The following is a 24,540-nucleotide window of genomic DNA, read 5'->3' on the forward strand; positions in this document are numbered from 1 at the left end:
ATGTCCCATCCACACTATTCCCACCTGCCTGTGTTTGGTCCACATCCCTCTAAACCTGTCCTACCCATATACCTCTCCAAATGTTTTTTTAAATCTTGCCTCAGCTACCTCCTCAGGCAACTCGTTCCATAAACCTACCGCCCTCTGAGTGAAAAAGTTGACCCTCAGGTGCCTATTAAATCTTTCCCCTCTCATCTTAAACCTAAGTCCTCTGGTTCTTGATGCCTCTATTCCGGGTAAAAGACTGTGCATTTATACTATCTATTCCTCTCTTGATCTTATTCATATCAAAGCGATTCTTTATAGAAAAAGAGTAATCGAGTCGTACAGCACGGAAACAGGCCTTTCGGCGCAACTTGCCCATGCCGACAAAGATGCCCCACCCACGCTTGTCCCACTTGCCTGTTTCTTGTCCATATCTCTTTAAACCTCTCCTATCCATGTACCTGTCCAAATAGCTTTGTAGATTTTTTCCCCATTTTCTTGTTTTAGAGATACAGCGTGGAAGCAGGCCCATCGGTCCACTGAGTCCATGCCGATCAATGATCACTCGCACGCTAGTTCCGTCCTGCACACTAGGGGCAACTTAGAGAAGCCAATTAACTGATAAACCCTCAAGTCTTTGGAGTGTGGGAGGAAACCGGAGCACCCGGAGTAAACCCACGTGGTTACAGGAAGAACTCATAAACACTGTACAGAAAGTGCTAGTGGTCAGGATCGAACCCTGGTCTCTGGCGCTGTAAGGCAGCAACTCTACCGCAGCAGTGCCACCACCTTCTCTTGATCACATTTATTTTTTATAAAGAACTATCACTGTGGAAGATGGAATCTTCAACGATGTGGGCAAGAATTTTTTTTATAAAGTTCAAAAGGGGTGCAAGCCCAAGCTGAACCCCCGTTGCCTGGCATGGAAGATACACCTGATAAGGTTCAAGTTTGGGTCTCATTTCATTTCCATTAACTTCACAGTGAACCTCTGATCATAACCAGGGTTGCACAGTGGCGCAGCGGTAGATTTGTTGCTTGACAGTGCCAGAGACCCGGGACCGGTCCTGACCATGGGTGCTGTCTATATGGAGTTTGTACGTTCTCCCCGGGTACTCTGGTTTCCTCCCACACTCCAAAGATGTACAGGTTTATAGTTTAATTGACTTCGGTAAAGATTGTAAATTGTCTCCAGTGTGTAGGATAGTGCTAGTGTACGGGGCGATCGCTGGTCGGTGTGGCCTCAGTGAGCCGAAGGTCCTGTTTCCACGCTGTATCACTAACATAAACTAAACCACTCTCAGGATTAAAAAGACATGGATTTTCTCTTGAAATATTCACACAATATTTTGCATCAATGCCTCCTGATCCTTGAGCCATCCACTGATGACAACAATCTCCCTCTATTTCTGCTAACTAAATGGTGACAGAATCGATAAAACCCAGTCCCCAGGGGCCATTCAAACATGTCAGTCAAACTTAATCAGCCTCGGTATCCTTTGAAAGTGAAGAGCAAAACAGCAAAGGGATTAATAAGCAGATTTCATGATGGATTTGTACTGGCTTACAGAAGGCAGAGAGATCCAAAACCAAATAATTGTATTTTGCTAGCACCTTTGGCAAACTCAAGACATCCTGTCATGTCTACAGGGCGGCACAACATCACAGTGGTAGAGTTGTTGCCTCACTGTGTCGGAGACTCGGGTTCGTATGGAGCTTGTACGTTCTCACTGTGACCTGCGTGGGTTTTCTCCAGGTGCTCCAGTTTCCTCCTACACTCCAGGTTTGTAGGTTAATTGGCTTCGGTAAAATAATTCAGATAAAGTAGTATCAGTTAACCAATTTCAACCTTTGGTTGCTCCAACTGATATCTTCATATTAATATGATGGGCTTTTATCCAGAAGAAATGATACGGAAAGAAGCTATTTGGCCATTCTGTCCTGTATCAGTTTCCTTGCCAGAGCAACCTGTTCTAATCTTGATTCATTGATCTATCAAATGCCACATTAATTTCCTTCAAATCATTGAGTTGAGGTGGGGAAGAAAGGGGAACATTAAGTAATCTCGTCCTGCCTCCAGGTGCACTCAATCATCTCCAACAGCTAGGATACATCTCATTAATCATTTTCCTTCACAAAGCAAATAGAAGTGGAGGAGGCAAGAAACAATTGTCATTCCAAAAAGTCCCAAAAAGTTCTGTAAATCCAGATTCAGGGACCGTTTCTTCCCAGTTGTTATCAGGCAACTGAACCATCTACCAACAGTTAGCGACCAGTCCTGAGCTACTAGCTATGTCATTAGAGACTCTTAGACTATCTTTGATCGAACTTCACTGGACTTTATCTCGCACTAAATGTTATTCACGTTATTCCCTTTATAGGAAGAAATGGGATATCCTGGAGAAAACCCATACAGGTCACAGGGAGAACGTGAAAACTCCGCACAGCCAAGCACCTGTAATCAGCATTAAATCCGGGTCTCTGGTGCTGTAAGGCAGCAACTCTACCACTGCGACACTTTGCCGTCCCTAATAGGAGATCTTGGTCAGCATGGACGAGCTGGCCAATGCTGTATGACTATGACTCTATGAAAGAAGCTGTGTTAACATGTACGGATACCTGACCAAAGTTTGGGCAAGGCTTGTAACATTGGCAGAAAAAGACCCAAAGTAGAAACAAGGAACTGCAAATGTTGCTTTATAAACAAAAAGACCCAAAGTGTTGGAGTAACTTAGTAGGTTAGGCATCATCGCTGAATAGGTGAAGTTTCGGGTTGGACCCTTTACAATGGCAGATGTGTTCATTCCCATTGATAACCACATTTACAAGTTCATTGCATTTCTAAAGTACTTCTCCATGGTACATTTTTGGATATGCCATTCTTACAGTGATAAATTTTAACCACAGTGCAGGATAGTAAAAATGCTTGCCAAGCAAGAACCTGTAGATAGACACAAAATGCTGGAGTAAATCAGCACATTCGGCAGCCTCTCTGGAGAAAAAGAGATGGTGGAGTTGCTGACTTACAGTGCCAGAATCCCTCATTTGATCCTGACTATGGGTACTGTCTGTATGGACTTTATACATTCTCCCTGTGATCACGCGGGTTTCCTCCGGGTGCTCCGGTTTGCTCCCACACTCCAAAGACCAATAGGCTTGTAGGATAAGTAGGTTCAGTGAGCTGTAAAATTGATCCGAGTGTGTGTAGGTTAATGTACGGGATAATTTTTGGTCAGTCTCAAGTCTTGACTCTGAAGAAAGATTCCGACCTGAAATGTCAGCTATTCCTTTACTCCAGAGATGCTGTCCGACCCGTTCAGTTACTCCAGCATTTTGTGTTATTCTTCGGTATAAACCAGCATATGCAGTTCCTTCCTACACAAACCAGTCAGCCTGTATACTGTATGTTTGACTCTTACACCTCTGGAGAGGCTGAGAGAGGTTGCTTTACAGTGGCAGCTGTACCCGAAATGTCTATAACAAGCAGAGTACCAGGAAAAATCATCTGCAGATAGCGATCACCATAATGGTCTGAGGTGACCCATGCCTGTCTCGCTTGGCTCCAAAGCTAATGTAGATGATAAAAAACCAACAATGTGTAACATGGTAACAAGATTACATTGATTTCCCCTCCAACCATCCTGTTTCCACATGGTTCACATCCATCGATCGATTTCCCACCGTGAACCGCTCTTCATTGTTGATGTGCTTCTCTGCAAAATCCTACAATACCCCTAGGACCAAAAGTTTTCAGAAGTTGTAGGTGAGACAGAGGTTCACGTGCACCTCCTCTAACCTCATCAACTGCATCCGGCGTTTCCGATGTGGGCAAACCAAGCGTAGACTTGCCGACCGTTTCACTGAATATTTGCACTCGGTCCACCAAAGCATGCTGGATCTCTCGGTTGCTTTCCCATTCCCACGCTGACCCCTCTGTCCTAGGTCTCCTCCACTACTAGGGTGAGGCCACATGCAAACTGGAGGAACAGCTCCTCATATTCAATTTTTTTGGCTCAGTCTCTTCACATGGAATACTTGAGAGTTTTACTGTCCAGGATGCAGCTAAATACTGGGGAGTGTTGCTGAGCAGACTGGGCTTACTGTTGAACAGAAATGATTAGAACGAGGATGAGTGGGCCCCTCACACATGCACCATCCCCATTAATGGCTCCACAACTACCTGTGTGAAAGGGAACTTGAGTGGGAATCACCACTGCTTGGAGTGAGCACCGCATGTTTAGTTTAGTCTTGGTTTATTGTCACGTGCACCGGGCTACAGTGAAATGTCGCGGTTTCCTTCCATCTCCTATGTTTCATCTTCCATCTCCTGTGCAAACCCTTCTGGTGAAACCTCGTCTGAATAGGTCCAGGGACCCCGCTGTGCACTCCGTCCCATCTCAATGGTGTTGAAACCCCTGGGAGTGCGGTGTTCAACTGGTTACCCTGGAGTAGCCTAACTGGGCCATCACTGACCAGCAGATGTCCTCGATAGTGCTAATGTCCTGCTGGGACATCCTGTCCCTCCAGACATGGAGGTTGCTGGGAGAGACCTCCCCCTCGAACGGGAGGTGGAACAAGTTGGTGGAGGTGGTGAAGAGTATCCTGTTCAGCACAGCCGGGGGCAGCGGGAACCCCAGGAACGTGTAGACCTTCTCGGCTGCTTCCTCGGGGCGGTTGACGATGTCTTCAAACTTCAGCAGCAAGTAGGTTGCGGCCGAGAGCCTCCCGTTGACCCTCATTGCTGCCTCGGTGTTGGCGAGCCACAGGTGAGCCAGGAGGGCCACCACGTTCTTGGAAGAGGAGGAGAAATACCTCCGGTGACGCTCGAACTCTACGGCGTAGGCGGAGGGAGGCGAGCACGCCTCGGCGGCGTCCCGCTGGAAGAGGGAGGTGAGGCGCTGAGGCATGTTGCTCAGGGAGTAGAGGCTGGGCTTGCTGTTGAAGAGCAAGGAGTGGACCCAGGCCCGAGGGTCCCTCACCACTAGCATGGTCCTAGTGGAAGCCCCTAGAACTCCCTGGATGAAGGGTAGCTTGAGGGTCCATGCCCCGCTACTTAAACTGAGGACCACCCGGGCGTTGGGATAGGAAGCCAGGTGTCTCCTCAACTGGTGGACCTCATCTGCGTTCCTCTCCACGTTCTCCCTGTACCTCCGGTCGGCAGAGGAGGCCTTCCTCCTGGTCTTCCTCTTCTTGTCGGGGGATCCTCCGGGATTATCCCCGGTCGTATCGCCCCTGGTTCCAGGGTGCATGGGGACATTCTGCAGGTGGAGTTTGGTGCCGTGCACCAGAGACTGGAGCCAGCCCTGGACCAGGCGGTAACGGCCCTGCTGAGCGTCCGACCCCTTCCACTCGCAGGCATCGAGGAAGGGGTCCATTTCAGCAGCCCCCGTCTCCTCCATGGGCAGTCTGACATACAGGAAGTCGGTGGAGTTGGCGAAGAGATGCTCGAGGATTTCGGCCCCGGAACCGGGCAAGGAGGCCACCACCAGAGGGGACATCTTGCCCAGTACAGGGTCCCACTGAGAGGGGTCGGGTCCAGGCTCTCCCCCTGTCCAGTTGGCACCGCAGAGGGGCTGCCTGCAGGTGGTCCACAGCACGGCCAATTCCACCAGCCAGAGGGTGACCGCGATCAACAGGGCCAGGCGCAGCAGCTTGCCGAAGGAGAGGTGGAACCGGCAACGGGTGGCCACCAAGCCCAAGCCCAGACACAAGCCTACTGCCACCGTCGCCTTCACCGTCATGCCGAAGTGGAAGAAGACGGCCCCCACCGAGCGCCGTCCCTGGACGGCGGTGATCCCCAGCCCGAACCTGGTGACTTGGTGAGGTTCCTCCACCATGGCGTACCCTCCAAAGCCCAGGTAGGAGAAGCGGGCGCTGGGGTCGGAGTGGCGCGTGGCCAGGGACACCACCACCGGCGTGCCGTTGACTGTCAACCCGACCTTGAGGCCGTGCCCGCCGTCGTCCAGGAACCTGCAGTCGGAGACGAGGACATAGGGGCCATGGAAGAGGTAGGCCATGCGGCTGACAGGACCGCTCAGGGAGAAGGTCACGTTGACGTACTGGGTCCAACGTTTCTTGAACTCTGCGGCCTGCTCGGTGTCCTGCAGGCGGGGCTCGGGGCTGGAGCCGCCGGGGTCAAACCAGAACATCTTGTACTGGGCGTCCCACACATCCATCATGGCCCCGTTCAGCCCCCCCGGAGCAGAGTAGGGCACGTACTTGAAGTCGATGTCCAGATTGTGGAAGAAGGAGCTGGCCTGCTCCAAGGGAGAGTCAACACTTCGCTCCACATGGTCCACCACCAGCAAGGTCTGGGAGTTGAGGAGCAGGAGTGCCCGGTAGACACTACGCAGGCCCATGGAGGAGGAGTAAGCCCTGGCCGCCTCGCCGCTGGTGAAGACCATGCCCCCGTGTTCATCTGCGGTCACCAGCTCCCCCCCCAGAGCTCCCGGCCTCCTCGGCCAGCCAGTTGAGCCATTGTCCGCATTCTCCGAGCTGGCCTTCCCAGGGCTGGTTGCACTGGCTGCTGGGCGAGGGACCAAAGACCAGCACGTTGTTGAGGTAGCTGTACTTGGGTCCGTAGAGCGCCTCAGATACAAACACCTGCCCGTTGGGGCGAAGGTGAAGGAGTTCTGATCCGGGTGCTCGTGGCCTGGGTTGAAGTTCCTCCACCCATCGATCCAGGAGTAGGGAGACCCGTGGACTATCTCGTAGATCGCCCGGCCGCCCAGCTTCCCCGACTTGAAGGAGACAAAGGTGTTGCCCGGCCCGTTGGGCAAGCCCCCTCCATAGGTGACTACCCCCCAGTTGGAGAAGACGTGGAGACTCGGGGTGCCGTGGTGGTCCGGGGGCCGAGGGACCAGCTGGGGGTCGAACCAGATGAACTCGGTGTGCAGAGTGCACCACCGATGGGCGCTCGAGGGCTCCATGGGTCCATCCTTGGGACGATGCCTCCGGATCTGCTTGGCCAACCAGTTTCCACTGCCGTCCCTCAGCACGTACCTGCAACACAGTCAAGAGCATTTCATTACCATTTACACCAGGACGGGGACAATGACATTCTTACTTGCTGCACCTCCACAAGCTCTAGAACACAATGACAGAACAGGGGTGGCACAGTGGCGCAGCGGTAGAGTCCTGGGTACCATCCTGACTGTGGCTGCTGTGTGTACAGAGTTTGTACGTTATCCCGGTGATCTGCCCAGATTTCGCTGGGTGCTCCAATTTCCTCCCACGGTCCAAAGACATGCAGGTTTGGAGAGAGATGCAGAAAAATTATAATTGAAAATGCTTTGACCATATGTTTTAATTAATTGCATAATAATAGTTTCAAAATTGCTCACGGCTTCATGAAGAGTCAGTCACAGAGACATACAGCGTGGAAACAAGCTATTCGACCCAACTTGCCCACGCCGACCACAATGCCCTATCTGCAATAGCCCCGCCGACCTGCGTTTGGCCCATAGACCTCTAAAACTATCCTATTCGAAACCTGTCCAAATGTACCTAGCGGTAGAGTTGCTGCCTTACAGCTATAGAGACCCGAGTTCAAACCCGACTGTGGGGGCAGCCTGTACGGAGTTTGTACATTCTCCCTGTGACCACGTGCGTTTCCCCCGGGTGCTCCAGTTTCCTCCCACATTCCAAAGACGTACTGGTTTGTAAGTTAATTGGCTTCGGTACAACTGTAAACTGTTCCTCGTGTGTAGGGTAGTGTTTTGTGCACGGGGTGATCGTTGGTCGGCACGGACTCGGTGGGCCAAAGGGCCTGTTTCCGCACTGCATCTCTAAACTAAACTAAAGTCAAAGGACAAACCACATGTCTAATCACTGTGAATTAATTCAAGAAATTTCACATGCGCTGTGCATCCTGATATATTCAGTGTTTTCTTGGGCTCAATGTTAATTGCCCTTAATGAACATCAATGAAGCTTTGTTAAATTAAGCATTGGATCAATAAGGAAAAAAGGACAAGATTAAACATCTATTCTATCAACCCTTTCATCTTAATTGGCTGCAAGTATATTCTTTCTACAGTGGACCATTGATTATCCAGGGAAATAGAAGAGAGCACCTCCTTGGATAATACAAAAGCCCAGATAATGCACCGCACATTATAAAGACATCAAACAAATGGCCTTATTGTCCTGTCCAATGTTTACTAAAATAGTCATGGTAGTCTGTTTGAAGGTTGTTTTACAGACTACCCTTTTTTTCCTCTGGATCTCAATTCCCCTACTCTCGGCAAGAAATTCTGTGCGTCTACCCCAGTGGTTCTTAACCTTTTGGGCATACGTACGTGCATACGCAAACAAAATACTGTATGTGGTATTTACCTTTGTGAGGTTCCTAAAATGGGCTCAACAAATGGATATGTTATTTATGAACCCTTCATGTCCCCCGGTAAAGCCCCAAACGATCCCTCATGGGGGTCCCGATCCGCAGGTTAAGAACCACTGGTCTACCCGATCTAATCCTCTCATGATTTTATACATCTATAAGATCACTCCTCATCCTCCTGCTGAGGTGACCAAGATGCACCATTCAAGTCAAGTCAAGTCAAGTCAAGTTTATTTGTCACATACACATACGAGATGTGCAGTGAAATGAAAGTGGCAATGCTCGCGGACTTTTGTGCAAAAAGACAAACAACCAAACAAACTATAAACACAATCATAACACACATATACCTTTACATAATAAATAATGGAAGGAAAAACGTTCAGTAGAGTTAGTCCCTGGTGAGATAGGCATTTACAGTCCGAATGGCCTCTGGGAAGAAACGCCTTCTCAACCCTCTCTGTTCTCACCGCATGGCAACGGAGGCGTTTGCCTGACCGTAGCAAGCTGGAACAGTCCGTTGCAGGGGTGGAAGGGGTCTCTCATGATATGTTGGCTCTGGAGTTGCACCTCCTGATGTATAGTTCCTGCAGGGGGGCAAGTGAAGTTCCCATAGTGCGTTTGGCGAATGCACTACTCTCTGCAGAGCCTTCTTGTCCTTGGCAGAGCAATTCCCAAACCAGATGGTAATGTTCCCGGACAAGATGCTTTCCACCGCCGCTGCGTAGAAGCACTGGAGGATCCTCGGAGACACTCTGAATTTCCTCAAATGCCTGAGGTGGTAAAGGCGCTGCCTTGCCTTACTCACGAGTGCTGAGGCTGTGTGATACCATGTCATATCCTCGGAGATGTGGACTCCCAGATATTTAAAACAGTTCACCCAATCCACAGGATCCCCATTTATCCTCAATGGAGTGTACGTCCTCGGATGATGTGCCCTCCTAAAGTCCATGATCAGCTCCTTCGTTTTTTTGATGTTCAAGAGGAGGCTGTTATCCTGGCACCAGAGTGCTAGATCAGCCACCCTCCTCCCGGTAGGCCTTCTCATCGTTTGTCTGAGATCAGGCCCACCACCACAGTGTCATCAGCAAACTTAATTATTGAGTTGGAGCTGAACCTAGCCACACAGTCATGTGTGTACAGTGAGTACAATAGGGGGCTGAGGACGCAACCCTGGGGCGATCCTGTGCTCAGGGTGCGGGACTTCGATGTATTCCCTCCCATCTTGACCACCTGGGGCCTGGCGATGAGAAAGTCCAGGACCCAGGCACACAGGGAGGTGTTGAGCCCCAATTCCATTAGCTTCCCGGCCAGTCTGGTGGGGACTATCGTGTTGAAGGCTGAACTGTAGTCTATGAACAGCATCCTCACGTAGCCCCCCTTCTGGCTGTCCAGATGGGAGAGAGCGGTGTGCAAAACCCGGGAGACCGCATCGTCCGTGGATCTGTTCGGACGGTATGCGAACTGCAACGGGTCCATGTTCCGAGGGAGGAAGGCGCAGATGTGTTTCTTCACCAGCCTCTCAAAGCATTTCATGACTACTGAGGTAAGGGCCACCGGACGGTAGTCATTCAGACAGGCTGGGGAGGCATTTTTAGGTACCGGTACGATGATAGATTTTTTGAAGCAGGCAGGGACCATGGACTTGTCCAGGGAGAGGTTGAATAATGTAGTGAGCACTGGAGCTAGCTGCGTAGCACAGGACTTGGGTACTCGCCCCGAGATGCCATCGGGGCCTGCAGCTTTTCTCGTGTTCACCCGTGTCAGAGCCCCATTTAGTCCCATTTACCTGCGTTTGGCACATATCCCTTTAAACCTTTCCTATCCATGCACCTGTCCAAATAGCTTTTGATGAAAAATTTCAGGCAGGCATAATCCCCCACAACCAAATATTTTCAGTGGAGTTTCCTGCATTAGGGGGCCGGGCTTCAGAATTTAGAAATTACGCCAAAACATTGCCCCACTGAAATTCAGTGAACGAATTTCATTGCGCAGTTGCACATGTGACAAATAAACCACCGTTCAACCATTGAACCAGTTTGCAGGCATCAGCACACCTGAAACACAAGAGGATAACTTCATTTTGGGAAGAACCATAGTTTTGGTTGTGGTCTCTCTCCAACCAGTAAGTAGTATTACTGTACTTGTAATGTATTCTATCTGTAGTTAATGCACAGTTAGTGTACACTTACTGTAGAAACAAAGAACTACAGCCGTGGAGGCGCAGCGGTAGAGTTTGTGCCTTACAGCGAATGCAGCGCCGGGGACCCGGGTTCGATCCCGATTACGGGTGCTGTCAGTATGGAGTTTGTACTTTCTCGCTGTGACCTGCGTGGGTTTTCTGCCGAGATCTTAGATTTTCTCTCACACTTCAAAGACGTACAGGTTTGTAGGTTAATTGGCTTGATAAATGTAAAACTTTAGTCCCAAGTGGGTGTTGGATTGTGTTAATAGTGCGGGGATCGCTGGTCGGTGCGGACCAGGTGGGCCGAAGGGCCAGTTTGCGCTGTAGCTCGAAGCTAAACTAAACTAAACTGTAGATGCTGGTTAATACAGAAATGGACACAAAGTGTTGGAATAAATCAGCGGGTCAGGCAGCATCTCTGGAGAACATTGATAGGTGACATTTCCAGTCTGAAGAAGGATCCCGACCTGAAACGTCACCTATCCATGCTCTCCAGGGATGCTGCCTGACCCACTGAGTAACTCCAGCAATCTGTATCTTTGTTAAGTGGTAATTTGGGATGGATAATAAAGATTGGGTTTGCCAGTCATTCCCATGTCACCAAATGAATGAATTAATGAACAATCTCACTTTTGCCATGCTCTCCATATCGCCCCTTAGGCAGGAGAACGAGGTTGAGAGGGAAAGATAGATTAGCCATGATTGAATGGCCGAATGAACTCGATGGGCCGAATGGCTTAATTCTGCTCCAGGAACCTATGAACACCCTCTTGAGCCTGGGACGCACTGTTCCATTTGACTCAATACCTCACACAGCCAGAATGCATCTTGGCAGTCTCAGGGATCAGCCATCTTCCCATTCCCCGCCAACATCTCCTCCGTCCAACTTTCCTCTCTGCCCTTTTCTCTCTTGGAATTGTTTTCCCATAAAGAGATGAGCTTCCACAGCTGGACAGAGAGAGAGAGCCTTTGTATCCTGCCCAGCACCTTCGCTCCTTTGCCTTCAACTATTTATTTCTTTAAAACATAAACACTGTCCGCTGTATATTAAACACAATAACAGTTATCTTTCGGTTACATTTTTTGCTGTTTGAACAAGATTTTCGTCCTAGTTTTAAACTTTAGTTTAGAGATGCAGTGTGGAAGTAGGCCCACCGAGTCCATGCCGACAAGCCTCTCTTCTAGTTGTCTAAAAATTATCTCTGAATCAGACTCGGCTTTGGGACGGTATGGTGGCACTGCAGTAGAGTTTTACTGATTCCCAGCCCCAGAGACCTGGGTTCCATCCTGACTATGGGTGCTACCTGCACGGAGTTTGTACATTCTCCCTGTGACCACGTGGATTTTCTCCGGGTGTTCTGGTTCAAAGGCTCGGTGGGCTCCAAAGACGTACAGGTTTGTATGTTAATTGGCTTTGGTAAAATTGTCCCTAGTGTGTAGGTTACTACGTGTACAGGGATCGCTGTTCGGCATGGACTTGGTGGGCAAAAGACACTGTTTCAGCGCTGTATGTCCTGAAGAGTCCAAGCCGACCATCGATCACCTGTTCACACTAGTTCTATGTTATCCCACTTTCGCATTCTACACACTGGGGTAACCAATTAACCTACAAACCTGCATGTCTTTAGGATGAAGGAGGAAACCGAAACACCTGGAGAAAATCCATACGGTCACAGGGAGAACGTGCAAACTCTGCACAGCACCAAAGGTCAGGAATGAACCTGGTTCTCTGGTGCTGTGATACAGTAACTCAGTCACTGTGCCAGCGCATAAAGTAAAATTCTTCCTGTTGGATTTGGTCAATTTTTATGTTCATAAGTAATAGGAGCAGAATTAAGCAATTCGGCCCATCATCTACACCATTCAATCATGGTTGATCTATCTTTCCTTCTTAACCCCATGCTCCTGCCTTCTCCCCATAACACCTGATACCCACACTAATCAAGATTTGCCACCAGTAAATGCATTTCTTGTCATCGTGCTGGCTCTGATTGTGGGATATTGCTTTGCATTGTTTCCTACAACCATGCTATCCCATGGGTAATCAACTGAAGCAGCGTCAAAGTTGTGGTAGGTGTTATATAACCGCATGCTTTTATTTCCACTGCCAGACCCAGACGGGTGTTAACCTAATATTGCTGTGCTGGAGGCTGTTACGTTTTCATAGCTTTGTGAAGGAAGGCAGATTTGTTCAACAAGGTTTTGGTCTCTGGAAAGAGTCCAGGTGCTCGTTCACATATACTTCAAGGCTTTGTGTCTATTTGAACACTTCTCTAGAATGCGTTCATTGGTGTACCTCTTTGGCAGTAAATTAAAAAACCCTAGGTAGACAAAAGTGCTGGAGAAACTCAGACTGAAGAAGGGTTTCGGCCCGAAACGTTGCCTATTTCCTTCGCTCCATAGATGCTGCTGCACCCGCTGAGTTTCTCCAGCACTTTTGTCTACCTTCGATTTTCCAGCATCTGCAGTTCCTTCTTAAACAATTAAAAAACCCTAATCATTACCCTACTGAAACTGCATTATAAATTTGCAGTGCATTCATTATTCAGTAAATTTCATTGAGACTCCCGCTTATATCAAGTATATCCTCCCTTAGTGAACCATCCAGCACGACCCTAATTTCTGGGCGAATCCTTCATTTCTGGCCTTCGTGCACCATCTGCCTAATAACCAACCCTCCTCCCTCACCATCTACCTATTACCTGCTGGGCATTGATGAACCCCTCCTCTCTTCCAGCTTTCTTCCCCTTCCACCTCCCCCAACAATGAGTCTGAAGAAGAGTCCCGACTCAAAATGTCACCAACTATGTTCTCCGGAGATGCTGCCTGACCCGCTGAGTTACTCCAGCACTTTACAGCACAGGAACTGGCCCTTCAACCCACAATATCCATGCCAGACATGATACCGAGATACACTAATCTACTTATACCTGCATGTAATCCATATCCATCCATTCCCAGCATATCCATGTGACTATCCAAAAGTCTCTCATATCACAGTATTATATATGATATAGGAACAGAATTAGGCAATTCGGCCCAACGAGTCTGCTCCACCATTCAATCATGGCTGTGTAGGAAAGAACTGCTGGTGCTGGTTAAAATCAAAGATAGACACAAAATGCTGGAGTAACTCAGCAAGGCAGGCAGCATTAATGGAGAGAAGGAATGGGTGCCATTTCGGGTCAAGACCCTTCTTCAGACTCATTAAATCGTGGCTGATGCACTGTTCCTATTCAACTCTATTCTCCTGCCCTTTCCCCATAACCCTTGACACCTTAACGAATCGAGAACCTGAACATCTCCGCTTTAGAAAGACCCAATGACAGGCTCCACCGTCATCTGGGGCAATGAATTCCACAGATTTACCACCCTCTGGCAAAAGAAATTCCTCCTCATCTCCATTCCAAAGGTACATCCTTTTATTCTGAGGATGTGCCCTCTGGTCCTCACACTACTGGAAGGCATCCTCACCACCTCCATTGTTTCTAAGCCATATCTGCCTCCACCTCTACCCCTGGCATTGCATTCCACACACCCACCAACCTGTGTAAATAAATTACCCCGGACAACATCTATAAATTTTGCCCCTCTTACATTAAAACTATGCCCTCTAGTAATTGGCATTTCTACCTAGGAGAGAAAAGATTCTGTCTACCCTATCTATGCATCTTATAATTTTACCACTTCATCTGGTCTCTCCTTAACCTCTGATGTTCCAGATGAAGCATACTTACATATGGTCATTGCTTCTAAAAGCAAAACTAGTTTGCTCTCTAAAGGACACAAAGTTTTGGAGTGACTCAGCGGGTCAGGCAGCATCCCAGTTAAGTTTAGTTTAGTTTGGTTTTTAATTTATTATCACTTGTGCCAAGGTACAGTGTTGCGTGCTATCTAGTCAGCGGAAAAACTATACAGGTACAATCGAGCCATCCACAGTGTACGGATACATGATAAAGGGAATAGTGTGAATAGCGTTTAGTGCAAGATAAAGTCCAGCCAAAGATAGTCCGAGGGCCTCCAATGAGGTTTTTTTGTAGCTCAGGACCACTCTCTAGTTGGTGATCGGATGGTTCAGTTGCCTGATAACAGGTGGGAAGAAACTGTGCATGATTCTGGCAATGTGCATTTGCACACATGGATAGGAGATGATTCCGTTTGGGACATCTAAAGAAGGCTCCGGACCCAAAACGTTACCTATCCATGTTCTGCTGGGATGTTGCCTGACTTATTAAGTTACTCCAGCACCTGTGTCCTTTTGTGCAAACCAGCATCTGCAGTTCCTTGTTTCTATTATTTTCCTTTCCTTCGCTACTTTTAATAATCGCTCTTCATAATCTCATATGCTTTTGATGCCATTTATTGCAATGGTGCTACCGAGTGATATTTGTGCATTTTTTAATTTATGCCTAAAACTGACTTATGGACGTCTTTTAAAAAAAAGATCAATTCGTTAACCAGGGATGGTCTGTATGACCTTGGATTCCAGACCTCAGCCAAAGGAAACATTTGTCTTGCCAAGCCTCAGAGAACGTAATACATTTCAATGAAATCATGTCACGTTCTGCTAAAGTCGAGATAAATCAGGCTGAGTATATTTAATCCCTCCACAAATGAAAACTCTAATCCAGAAATAAGTCTAGTGAACCTTTGCTGCAGCCCTGCACACAAAACATTGAACAATACAGCATAGAAACAGGTCCTTTGGCCCACAAAGTCTGTGCTAAACATGATGCCAAGAAAAACTAAGCTCATCAGTCTGCATGTGATCTACATCCCTCCATTCACTCCATTCATTCCATTCACTATTCATGTGTCTCCCCAAAAATACCTTAAATACCACCATCGTATTTGTCTCCAACTATCTGCACATGACTTACTTTACAAATACAACTTGGAGCAGGCCCATCAGCCCACCGAGTCCACGCAGACCAGTAATAACCCATACTCCAGAACTATCCTACACACTAGGGACAATTTACAGAAGCCAATTAACCCACAATACGATACGATAAAACTTTATTTATCCCTGGAGGGAAATTGGTCTATGGACAGTCATAACACACAGTCATGAAAACATGAAATCAAAAGTTAAAACAAAAGAAAAGAAAAGCGACTGTTATCTGGCTGTCGTGTGCATAGCGCCTTCACCGGAACAAATAAACAGACTTATCCCCTGGCCAGAGGATTTTAAACTAGGGTCGTCCCCCCCATCCCCCACACCGTCCCTCACAAAGGTCACCCCACGCCAGATCCCCATTGTCCTCCCCTCCCCCTTCACACTCATCGACCACCACTGATCAGAACGATTGTGAGGCCCCACTGCCACCGAGGTTCCGTCTGCCATTGAGGAGGCTTCCGTTGCCGCCGAGGCCTCACCACCGCCAAGGCTCATGCTACTGCCGAGGCTCCTGCTGCCGCCGCCTAGGTTCCCATCACCACCACTGCTGAGGCTCCTTCGGCCCAGGCAGGCCTTGCCACCTGGCTTCACTGCAATCCTCTGGGAGGCCAGTGGGGTATGTCGAGCCTACCGGGGCGCGGTCTGCTCGGCGCCGCGGATGTTCGGGCCCGCGCAGCTTCCCGGGGCACCACCACCGCACGTGCAGCTCCCTGGGACAGAACCTACAAACCTATACATCTTTGGAGTGCAGGAGGAAACCGGAGAACCTGGAGAAAACCCACGCGGTCATAGGGAGAGTGTACAGACAGCATCCGTAGTCAGGATCGAACCCTGGTCTCTGGCGCTGTAAGACAGCAACTCTACTGCTGCGCCACCGTGCCACCCCCAAATAATCTATATCCCTTCACATCCATTTGATCACAAATATAAATATAAGGAACTGCAGATGGTGGTTTATAAAAAAAGACAGAAAGTGCTGGTATATGTCAGGCAGCATCTCTGGAAGACATGGAAAGGCAGTGTTTCAGAAGAAGGGTCCCAAACTGAAACATAACCTATCCATGTTCTCCAGAGACGCTGCCTGACTCACTAAGATATTCCAGGCACGTGTCTTTTTTGTTCGTAAATACATCCTTCTTTTAGTAGAGAAACATTATAACAGATGGGCTTTCCCCAGAGCTCTGGAAGATATCTCTATTCTTGCACTTAAATCTTCTTGCCAGATATTGCTTATTTTTCTTAAAATCAAGAGGAGAGGCACAGTGGCACAACGGTAAAGTTGCAGGAGAATGGAGGTGAGAAAGAAAAATAAAACAGCCATGATCGAATGGTGGAGCAGAGTTAATGGGTCAAATGGCCAGATTCTTATTCTCTGTCCGATGAACCCTGCTGTGATACACTATTAATGAAGCTCATTTCCCATTTCAAAGCATAACTAGGTATAAAAGTTGGGATGTTATTTTACGATTGAACAAGAGATTGCTGAAACTGCATTTAGAGTGTTTTATTCCATTTTGGTCACTCTGCTGTAAGAAAGAAGTTGTTAAGCTGGAAGGAATGCAGAGAAAATTTGAGAGCATGCTGCCAGGATTTGAGGGCCAAAGCTCCAGGGAAAGGTTGGGCAGGCTAGGACTTTATTCCTTGGAGTGCAGAAGGCTGTGAGGTGAACTTATGGAAGTATATAAAATCATGAGGGGAGTAGATAGGGTGAATGAACAAAGTCGTTTACCCAGAGTAGAGGAATCAAGAACCGGAGGACATAGATTTAAGATGAGAGGGAAAGATTTAATAGGAACCTGAGGAGCAATTTTTTCAGCAGGCAGTGGTGGGTATATGGAATGAGCTGCCAGAGGAGGTAATTGGGGCAGGTATTATAACAACATTTAAAATAAATGTCTTTCTTGGATAGGAAAGGTTTAGAGGGATATGGGCCAAACACAGGCAAGTAGAACTAGCATAGATGGGGTATCCTGGTTGACATGGGCAATTTGGGCTTGTTTCTATGCTGTATGACTCCATGACTCTATTTGGGTTAATTGGTGTGGGATGTTCATTGGGTATCAAACATGAGCACATCTTTTTTTAATATTAGGAACATTAGGTTAACTGTGGGGGAACAATGGCAGCTGGAAATCTCCTGGAATGTGACAGGAAGATGGAGACAGACCAGAAGATGGACGATAATAGTCATAGAGTGATACAGCGTGGAAACAGGCCCTTCAGCTCAACTTGCCCACACCGACCAACATATCCCATCTACACTAGTCCCACCTACCTGCGTTTGGCCCATATCCCTCTAAATTTGTCCTATCCATGTACCTGTCTAAATGTTACTTAAACATAGTGATAGTACAATGGAACCTGCCCCAACAACGTTACCCCTAAGGATTCTATTGAACCTTTCCCCCCTCACCTTAAACCTTTCTCCTCTAGTTCTCAATTCCCCTACTCTGGGCAAGAGACTCTGTGCATCTACTTAATCGGTTCCTCTCATAACTTTGTACATCTCTTTTAGATCACCCCTCATCCTCCTGCACTCCAAGGAATAGTCCTAGCCTGCTCAACCTCTCGCTATAGCTCAGGCCCGTGAGTCCTGACTTTCTGGGCCAAAGAACATGTTTCTATGCTTGAGGGCTCTGTAAGCCAAATCTGATCAATTCCACATTGCTGTTTGTGAGAGCTTGCAGTTCTTAAGTTCATAAGTTATAGGAGCATAATTAGGCCATTCAGCATGTCAACTCTATTCTGCCATTCAATAATGACTGATTTATCCTTCCCTCTCAACCCCATTCTCCAGCTTTCTTCCCACCCATGCTAATCAAGAATCTATCAATCTCCGCATTAAAAAATATCCATTGACTTGGCCTCCTGCTGCCATGAATTCCAAAGATTCATCACCCTCTGACTGAAGAAATTTCTCCTCATCTCCTTTCTCAGGGTACGTCTTTATATTCTGAGGCTCCATACAGACAGCCCCCGTAGTCAGGATCAGCAACTCTACCGCTGCACCACCGTGCTGCCCGATACAGTTGCATGGTTGCAGTGTGTCAAGGTGCTTTGCTTGTTTCCCCTCAATGGTACAGAATGTCATTGATTAGGAACCATTTTGAGGTACAATAGAAACATAGAAATTAGGTGCAGGAGTAGGCCATTCGGCCCTTCGAGCCTGCACCGCCATTCAATATGATCATGGTTGATCATCCAACTCAGTATCCCGTACCTGCCTTCTCTCCATACCCTCTGATCCCCTTAGCCACAAGGGCCACATCTAACTCCCTCTTAAATATAGCCAATGAACTGGCCTCAACTACCCTCTGTGGCAGAGAGTTCCAGAGATTCACCACTCTCTGTGTGAAAAAAGTTTTTCTCATCTCGGTTTTAAAGGATTTCCCCTTTATCCTTAAGCTGTGACCCCTTGTCCTGGACTTCCCCAACATCGGGAACAATCTTCCTGCATCTAGCCTGTCCAACCCCAATGAAAGGCACCAGTAAAATACACGTCTTTTTTTTCATATTCCACAACATCAACGCATCCTACAGGTGCGCGTGCTTTCGCATCTCTGTTCACATTATAGAGTCGCAATAAAGTTACGCTAACAAACAGCTTAAAAAGGCACCAATTAATCTTCAACGGCAAATGTTCCAAACAGCTGGATTTTAGCTGAGAAAGATTTTGATTCGAGGGATATCCGCAACTAATTTTAGTTCACCCCATGACTGGTGAGAAGTAGAGGGTCTGTCTCATCATGAAGGAGACAGGAAGGGAACAGTGGCAATGAGAGTACCTCAATCGCTACATACAGTACATGGGCGGCACAGTGGCGCAACGGTACAGTTTAGGTTCAGTTTAGTTTAGAGATACAGCACGGAAAGTCTGCACCGACCAGTGATCCCCGCACACTTACACGAGGGACAATTAACAATTATACATTGCCAATTAACCTGCGTCTTTGGAGTGTGGGAGAAAATCGAAGATCCCCGAGAAAACCCACGTGGTCATGGGGAGAACGTACAAACTCCGTGCAGACAGCACCCTTAGTCAGGATCGAACCCAGGTGCTCTGGTTTCCTCGCACATTCCAAAGCTTTACAGGTTAATTGGCTTTGCTAAAAATTGTAAATTGTCCCTAGTGTGTAGGATAGTGTTAGTGTACGGGGTGATCGCTGGTCGGTGTGAAGATTTGGTGGGCCGAGCGGACTGTTTTCATGCTTTTTCACTGAATTAACCTGAACGAAACATAGATCACAGAACAGTACAGGACCGAAGCAGGCCCTTCAGCCCACAATGTCTGTGCTGAGGAGGAATTTATTTAGCCAGAGGGTGGTGAATCTGTGGAAATCATTACCACAGAAGGCTGTGGAGGCCAAGTCATTGGATATTTCTAAAGTGCAGGTTGACATATTCTTGATTAGTAAGGGTGTCAAGGTTTATGGAGAGAAGACAGGAGAATGGGGTTAAGAGGGAAAGATAGATCAGCCATGATTGAATGGCAGAGTGGACTTGATGGGCCAAATGGCTTAATTCTGCTCCTACGATGTACAAACCTATGAGCATTGTGGCAAGTTAAACTAATTTCCTCTACCTGCATGTGGAACATAGAGGCAGGAACAGGCTCTTGGACACACAACGGTGGTGCTGATCAGAATAGTATATAGTATATGTCTTCACTACCACACCTAGTAGAGTGTTCCACGCACCCACCACTCTCTGTATAAACAACCTTTCAATTTCCCCCCTCTGGCACAAAGATATGCCCTCTAGTCTTTGACATTTCCACCCTGGGAAAAAGGTTCTGACTGTCTATACAGGTTCTGCTATTCATGCCTCATAATTTTGATATACTTCTAACAGGTTTCCCCTCAACCTCTAATGCTCCAGAGATAAGAAACCAAGTGTGTCTAATTCCTGCAGCTAAACACCCTGTAATCCAGGCAGCATTCTGGTAAAAAAAAATGCTGGAGCAATGGTAGGTCAGACGGCATCTCTGGAGGATATGGATCGGTGATGTTTCATTCTGGACCCTTCTTCTTCACCCTCTCAAAATGGCACTATATAGTAGCTCTCTGTAAACTTGCCCTATGCCCCCTTAAAGCACCACCCCTCATATCCCCTCCCCCCCCCCCCCCCCCCCCCCCCCCAACTTTATTCTCTGCTCAACCGCAGTGGAGCTGGGCATTGATGATTATTACATCCAAGGAGAGTTCTAACCCTAACGTCACCTATTCATATTCTCCAGTGATGCTGCGTGACCCGCTGAGTTACTCCAGCACATTGTGTCCTTTATTGATCACATCCAGCTCCAAGATTAGATGGAGGCTAAACATCTATAAAACTGAGCTTGAAGGCTGAATTACTCCCGAAGCCCTGACAAGAGTCAAGAGTGTTTTATTGTCAGATGTCCCGAAACAGAACTATGAAATTCTTACTTGCTGCAGTACAACAGATTTTTAAACAAAATACTTTGTGATTAGAGTATTAAACCCATAATAAACAACAAAAATGTTAGATAGATAGAAATATAGATAGAAAAATATATAAAGATAGATAAATAAGTAGGTAGGTAGGTAGGTAGGTAGGTAGGTAGGTAGGTAGGTAGGTAGGTAGGTAGATAGGTAGATAGGTAAATAAATAGTTTTAGTTTGGTTTAGAGATACAGAGCAGAACCAGGTCCTTTGGCCCACCGAGGCCTCGCCGACCATCGATCCCTGAGTATATTAATTATGTTTCCATCTGTGCTAAACGATTTATGCAACCAAAATGTGTAATTTAATAGCCTCTACTCCATATGATAAAGGTGTTGATTAATGGCTTTGATTTATGTCATTGTGTAGTTAGCACATAAAACAAAATGGTTCTGGTTTATGGGAACTGTTGTAGATTTACACATTGTCTTTGCAATGCAAACTGCTGATGTATGTGAGCACTTGGTATGAGAAGGGATTTAATGTGTGAAGAATGTCAATTTTGCCGTTCTAATTTTGCCCAATTGAGTTCTTTCATCCTTACTTTATATTTCTCAAAGGCCCCTTCATCCTCTTAAACCTTGCATGACTTCCTTTTTCATTTTGATCAAATTTACCATCTCTTTGGTCATCCAAGTTTCTCTTTGTTTGCCGTCATTACCCTTCCTCTTTGCTAGAACATACCAGTCTTGAACTTTGATCAACTGGCCTTTAAATGACTCCCACATGTTAAATGTGGACTTGCCCAATAACAGCTGCTCCCAATATACCCTTCCGATGTCCTGCCTAATAATGTTGTGAAACCATAGAAAGTGGGGGTTAGGAGGGAGAGATAGATCAGCCGTGATTGAATGGAGGAGTAGACTTGATGGGCCGAATGGCCTAATTCTATTCCTATCGCTTATGATGTACCAGCAATATTCTACATTCCAGGAACAACGTCCAATTTTTATTGAAGCTAATTAACTTATAAACCTGAAGATAGATTCAAAATGCTGGAGTAACTCAGTGGGACAGGCAGCATCACTAGCTAATGGCATGTTGGCCTTCATAACAGGAGGAGTTGAGTATAGGAGCAAAGAGGTATTTCTGCAATTGTACAGGGCCCTAGTGAGACCACACCTGGAATATTGTATGCAGTTTTTGTCTCCAAATTTGAGGAAGGACATTCTTGCTATTGAGGGAGTGCAGTGTAGTTTCTCAAGGTTAAATCCCTGGATGGCGGGACTGTCATATGTTGATAGAATTGAGCGGCTGGGCTTGTATACTCTGGAATTTAGAAGGATGAGAGGTAATCTTATTGAAACATATAAGATTATTAAGGAATTGGACATGCTAGAGGCAGGAAACATGTTCCCAGTGATGAGGGAGTCCAGAACCAGGGGCCACAGTTTAAGAATAAGGGGTAGACCATTTAGAACGGAGATGAGGTAAAACTTTTTCACCCAGAGAGTTGTCAATCTGTGGAATTCTCTGCTTCAGAAGGCAGTGGAGGCCAATTCTCTGGATGCTTTCAAAAGAGAGTTAGATAGGGCTCTTAAAGATTTTGGAGTCAGGGGAAATGGTGTGAAGGCAGGATCGGGGTACTGAATGTGGATGATCACCCATGATCACAGTGAATGGCGGTGCTGGCTCAAAGGGCCGAATGGCCTACTCCTGCACCTATTGTCTGCTGAGTTACTCCAGTATTTTGTGTCCATCTTCGGTGTAAACCAACATCTGCAGTTCCTTCGTACACAACCTAGAAACCTGTACGTCTTCAGAATGTGGGAGGAAACTGGAGTACCCGGAGAAAACTCACACAGGTCATGGGCATAACGAATAAATCCGTACAGAAGCACCTGTAGTCAGGATCGAACCTGGGTGTCTGGCACTGTAGGGCAGTAACTCACCGCTGACCTACCATGTATGTATGTGTATGTGTGTGTATAAATATAACACATAAATTATATATATATATAACATTTAATATATTTTAATATTATATATGTCTGTGTATATATATATATATATATACGACATATTAAAATATTCTAAATATATATATATATATATATATATATATATATATATATATATATATATATAAACAGACAGTTTATAGACTAACAAATAAATAGACAGTGCAAAGTCAACAATAATGCCCCCAGATCTACATAGTTCTGAATCTATTTGGAGGTTGCAGTGTTTAATAGCCTGAAGGTGTAGGGAAGAAGCTGCTCCTGAACCTGGACGTTACAGTTTTCAGGCTCCTGTACCTTCTCCCCGCGAAGTGGCCAGAAAAGATCTCCACCATTGACTCACCTGTCCAGGAAGACCAGCTGACTCTCCGGCCCGTAGAACCAATTGTAGTTGGAGTCGGCGATGCCAACGCTACGCTGGAAGCCGGGGAGCAGGGTGGCATAGTAGAACCAGAAGTGTTGCCTCAACCACGGGCTAGCAGTGTGGTTCAGGTTGAAGTGCCGAAGGGCCAGGAATACGTACTGCGTGATGGACTTGGAGGTGTAGCTGCCGTAAGCCACCCCTTCGTCCAGCGAGCCGTCCACGACGTGGTCAAGTAGGAACATGGTCTTCTCCATGATATCGATGGCGAATTGCTTGCAAAGCAAGGCGGTCTGGGGTTGGTGAGGGCTGAGAACCAAGGCTCCGATCAATAGGGCTAGGACATTGGTGGCCTGATGGTTGTGGAGGAAGTGTTTGCCCCAAGCCCGGTACTTGGAGAACTCGTAGAGTTCCACGGTAACTGCGTGGATCTTCTCGAGGTAGGTCTGTCTCCTGGCCTCGTCCAGGACGGGGTAGAGAAAATCCAGAGCGGTGGCGAAGCCGCTGAGAGAGTGAGCCACCGGTACCTCGTCGTTTGGGGCCGTCCTCACCTGCCAGCGAGGGTAAGAGGCCATTCGGTCCAAGTAGGTCAGGGCGAATTCTAGCGCGTCGCCGTCCTCGGGGTACAACAGGCAGTAGAGCGACAGGACTCCCAGATTGTTGCCGTACACCTCGTTCCACTTGGCCGTGAAGTCCTGGTGGTCGGCGGGAGGCAGGTAGATGGTGTTCTTGGCCAACATGGTCTTCACGGCCGCTCGGATGGCCCGGCTGACAGAGGAGTGGCTTCCCCGAGCTTTCTGCCGGAGGCTCTTCACGTCCCGCGGCTCGAAGTAGAGCAGAGGGTGGGCGGTAGGTTGGCCGTCCCCGCTGCGGTCCCACACAGCATGATCGGCGCCCCAGCTCGGGGTGAACACGGCCAAGAGCAGAAGAGGGGCGACGCAAGCCATGCCCCGCCGGAGGTGGCCGGACACTGGACTCTCAATGTCCACCCCGTCCCACGCTCGTAAACCTAGGCAGCAGATCCCCGGAGCCTCTCCTCATCGTCCGGAGCCCTGGTTCCCTGCTCCGGATCCCCTACCTCTCTCTGTCCCAGCCTCTCTCCTCTCCACTTCCTCTCTCCCTCTCCCTCCTCCTCCACTCCCCCTGGTTCTCCTCCCTTCTCCAGCTGTGTGCTCTCACTCTCTCCTCCCCCGTCTCTGTCTCCTCCCCTCCTGGCTGACTACCCCTCCTCTCTGACGGTCCCTCCTCTCGGCCTCTAGTGTGGAACCCCACAACCCCTCTCTCTCTCGCTACTTTATCTCTCCCTGTTTCATTCTCCGTCTGCCCACCTCTTCCCGACCCACCGT

General features: G+C 47.7%; 1 protein-coding gene across 1 annotated transcript; it reads right to left on the minus strand.

Annotated features, from left to right (window-relative positions):
- Window positions 1-2,387: 2,387 nt before the first annotated feature.
- Window positions 2,388-24,334, minus strand: dsel (dermatan sulfate epimerase like). The gene is given in 4 exon segments (XM_033019451.1): window positions 2,388-6,423; window positions 6,425-6,602; window positions 6,605-6,987; window positions 23,177-24,334. Coding segments are annotated over 4 exon segments (3,534 nt in total). The 5' UTR covers window positions 24,142-24,334; the 3' UTR covers window positions 2,388-4,415.
- Between the last annotated feature and the right edge of the window lie 206 nt (window positions 24,335-24,540).

Source organism: Amblyraja radiata, chromosome 4 (genome assembly GCF_010909765.2).
Source record: "Amblyraja radiata isolate CabotCenter1 chromosome 4, sAmbRad1.1.pri, whole genome shotgun sequence".
In the NCBI taxonomy this organism is placed as follows: domain Eukaryota; kingdom Metazoa; phylum Chordata; class Chondrichthyes; order Rajiformes; family Rajidae; genus Amblyraja; species Amblyraja radiata.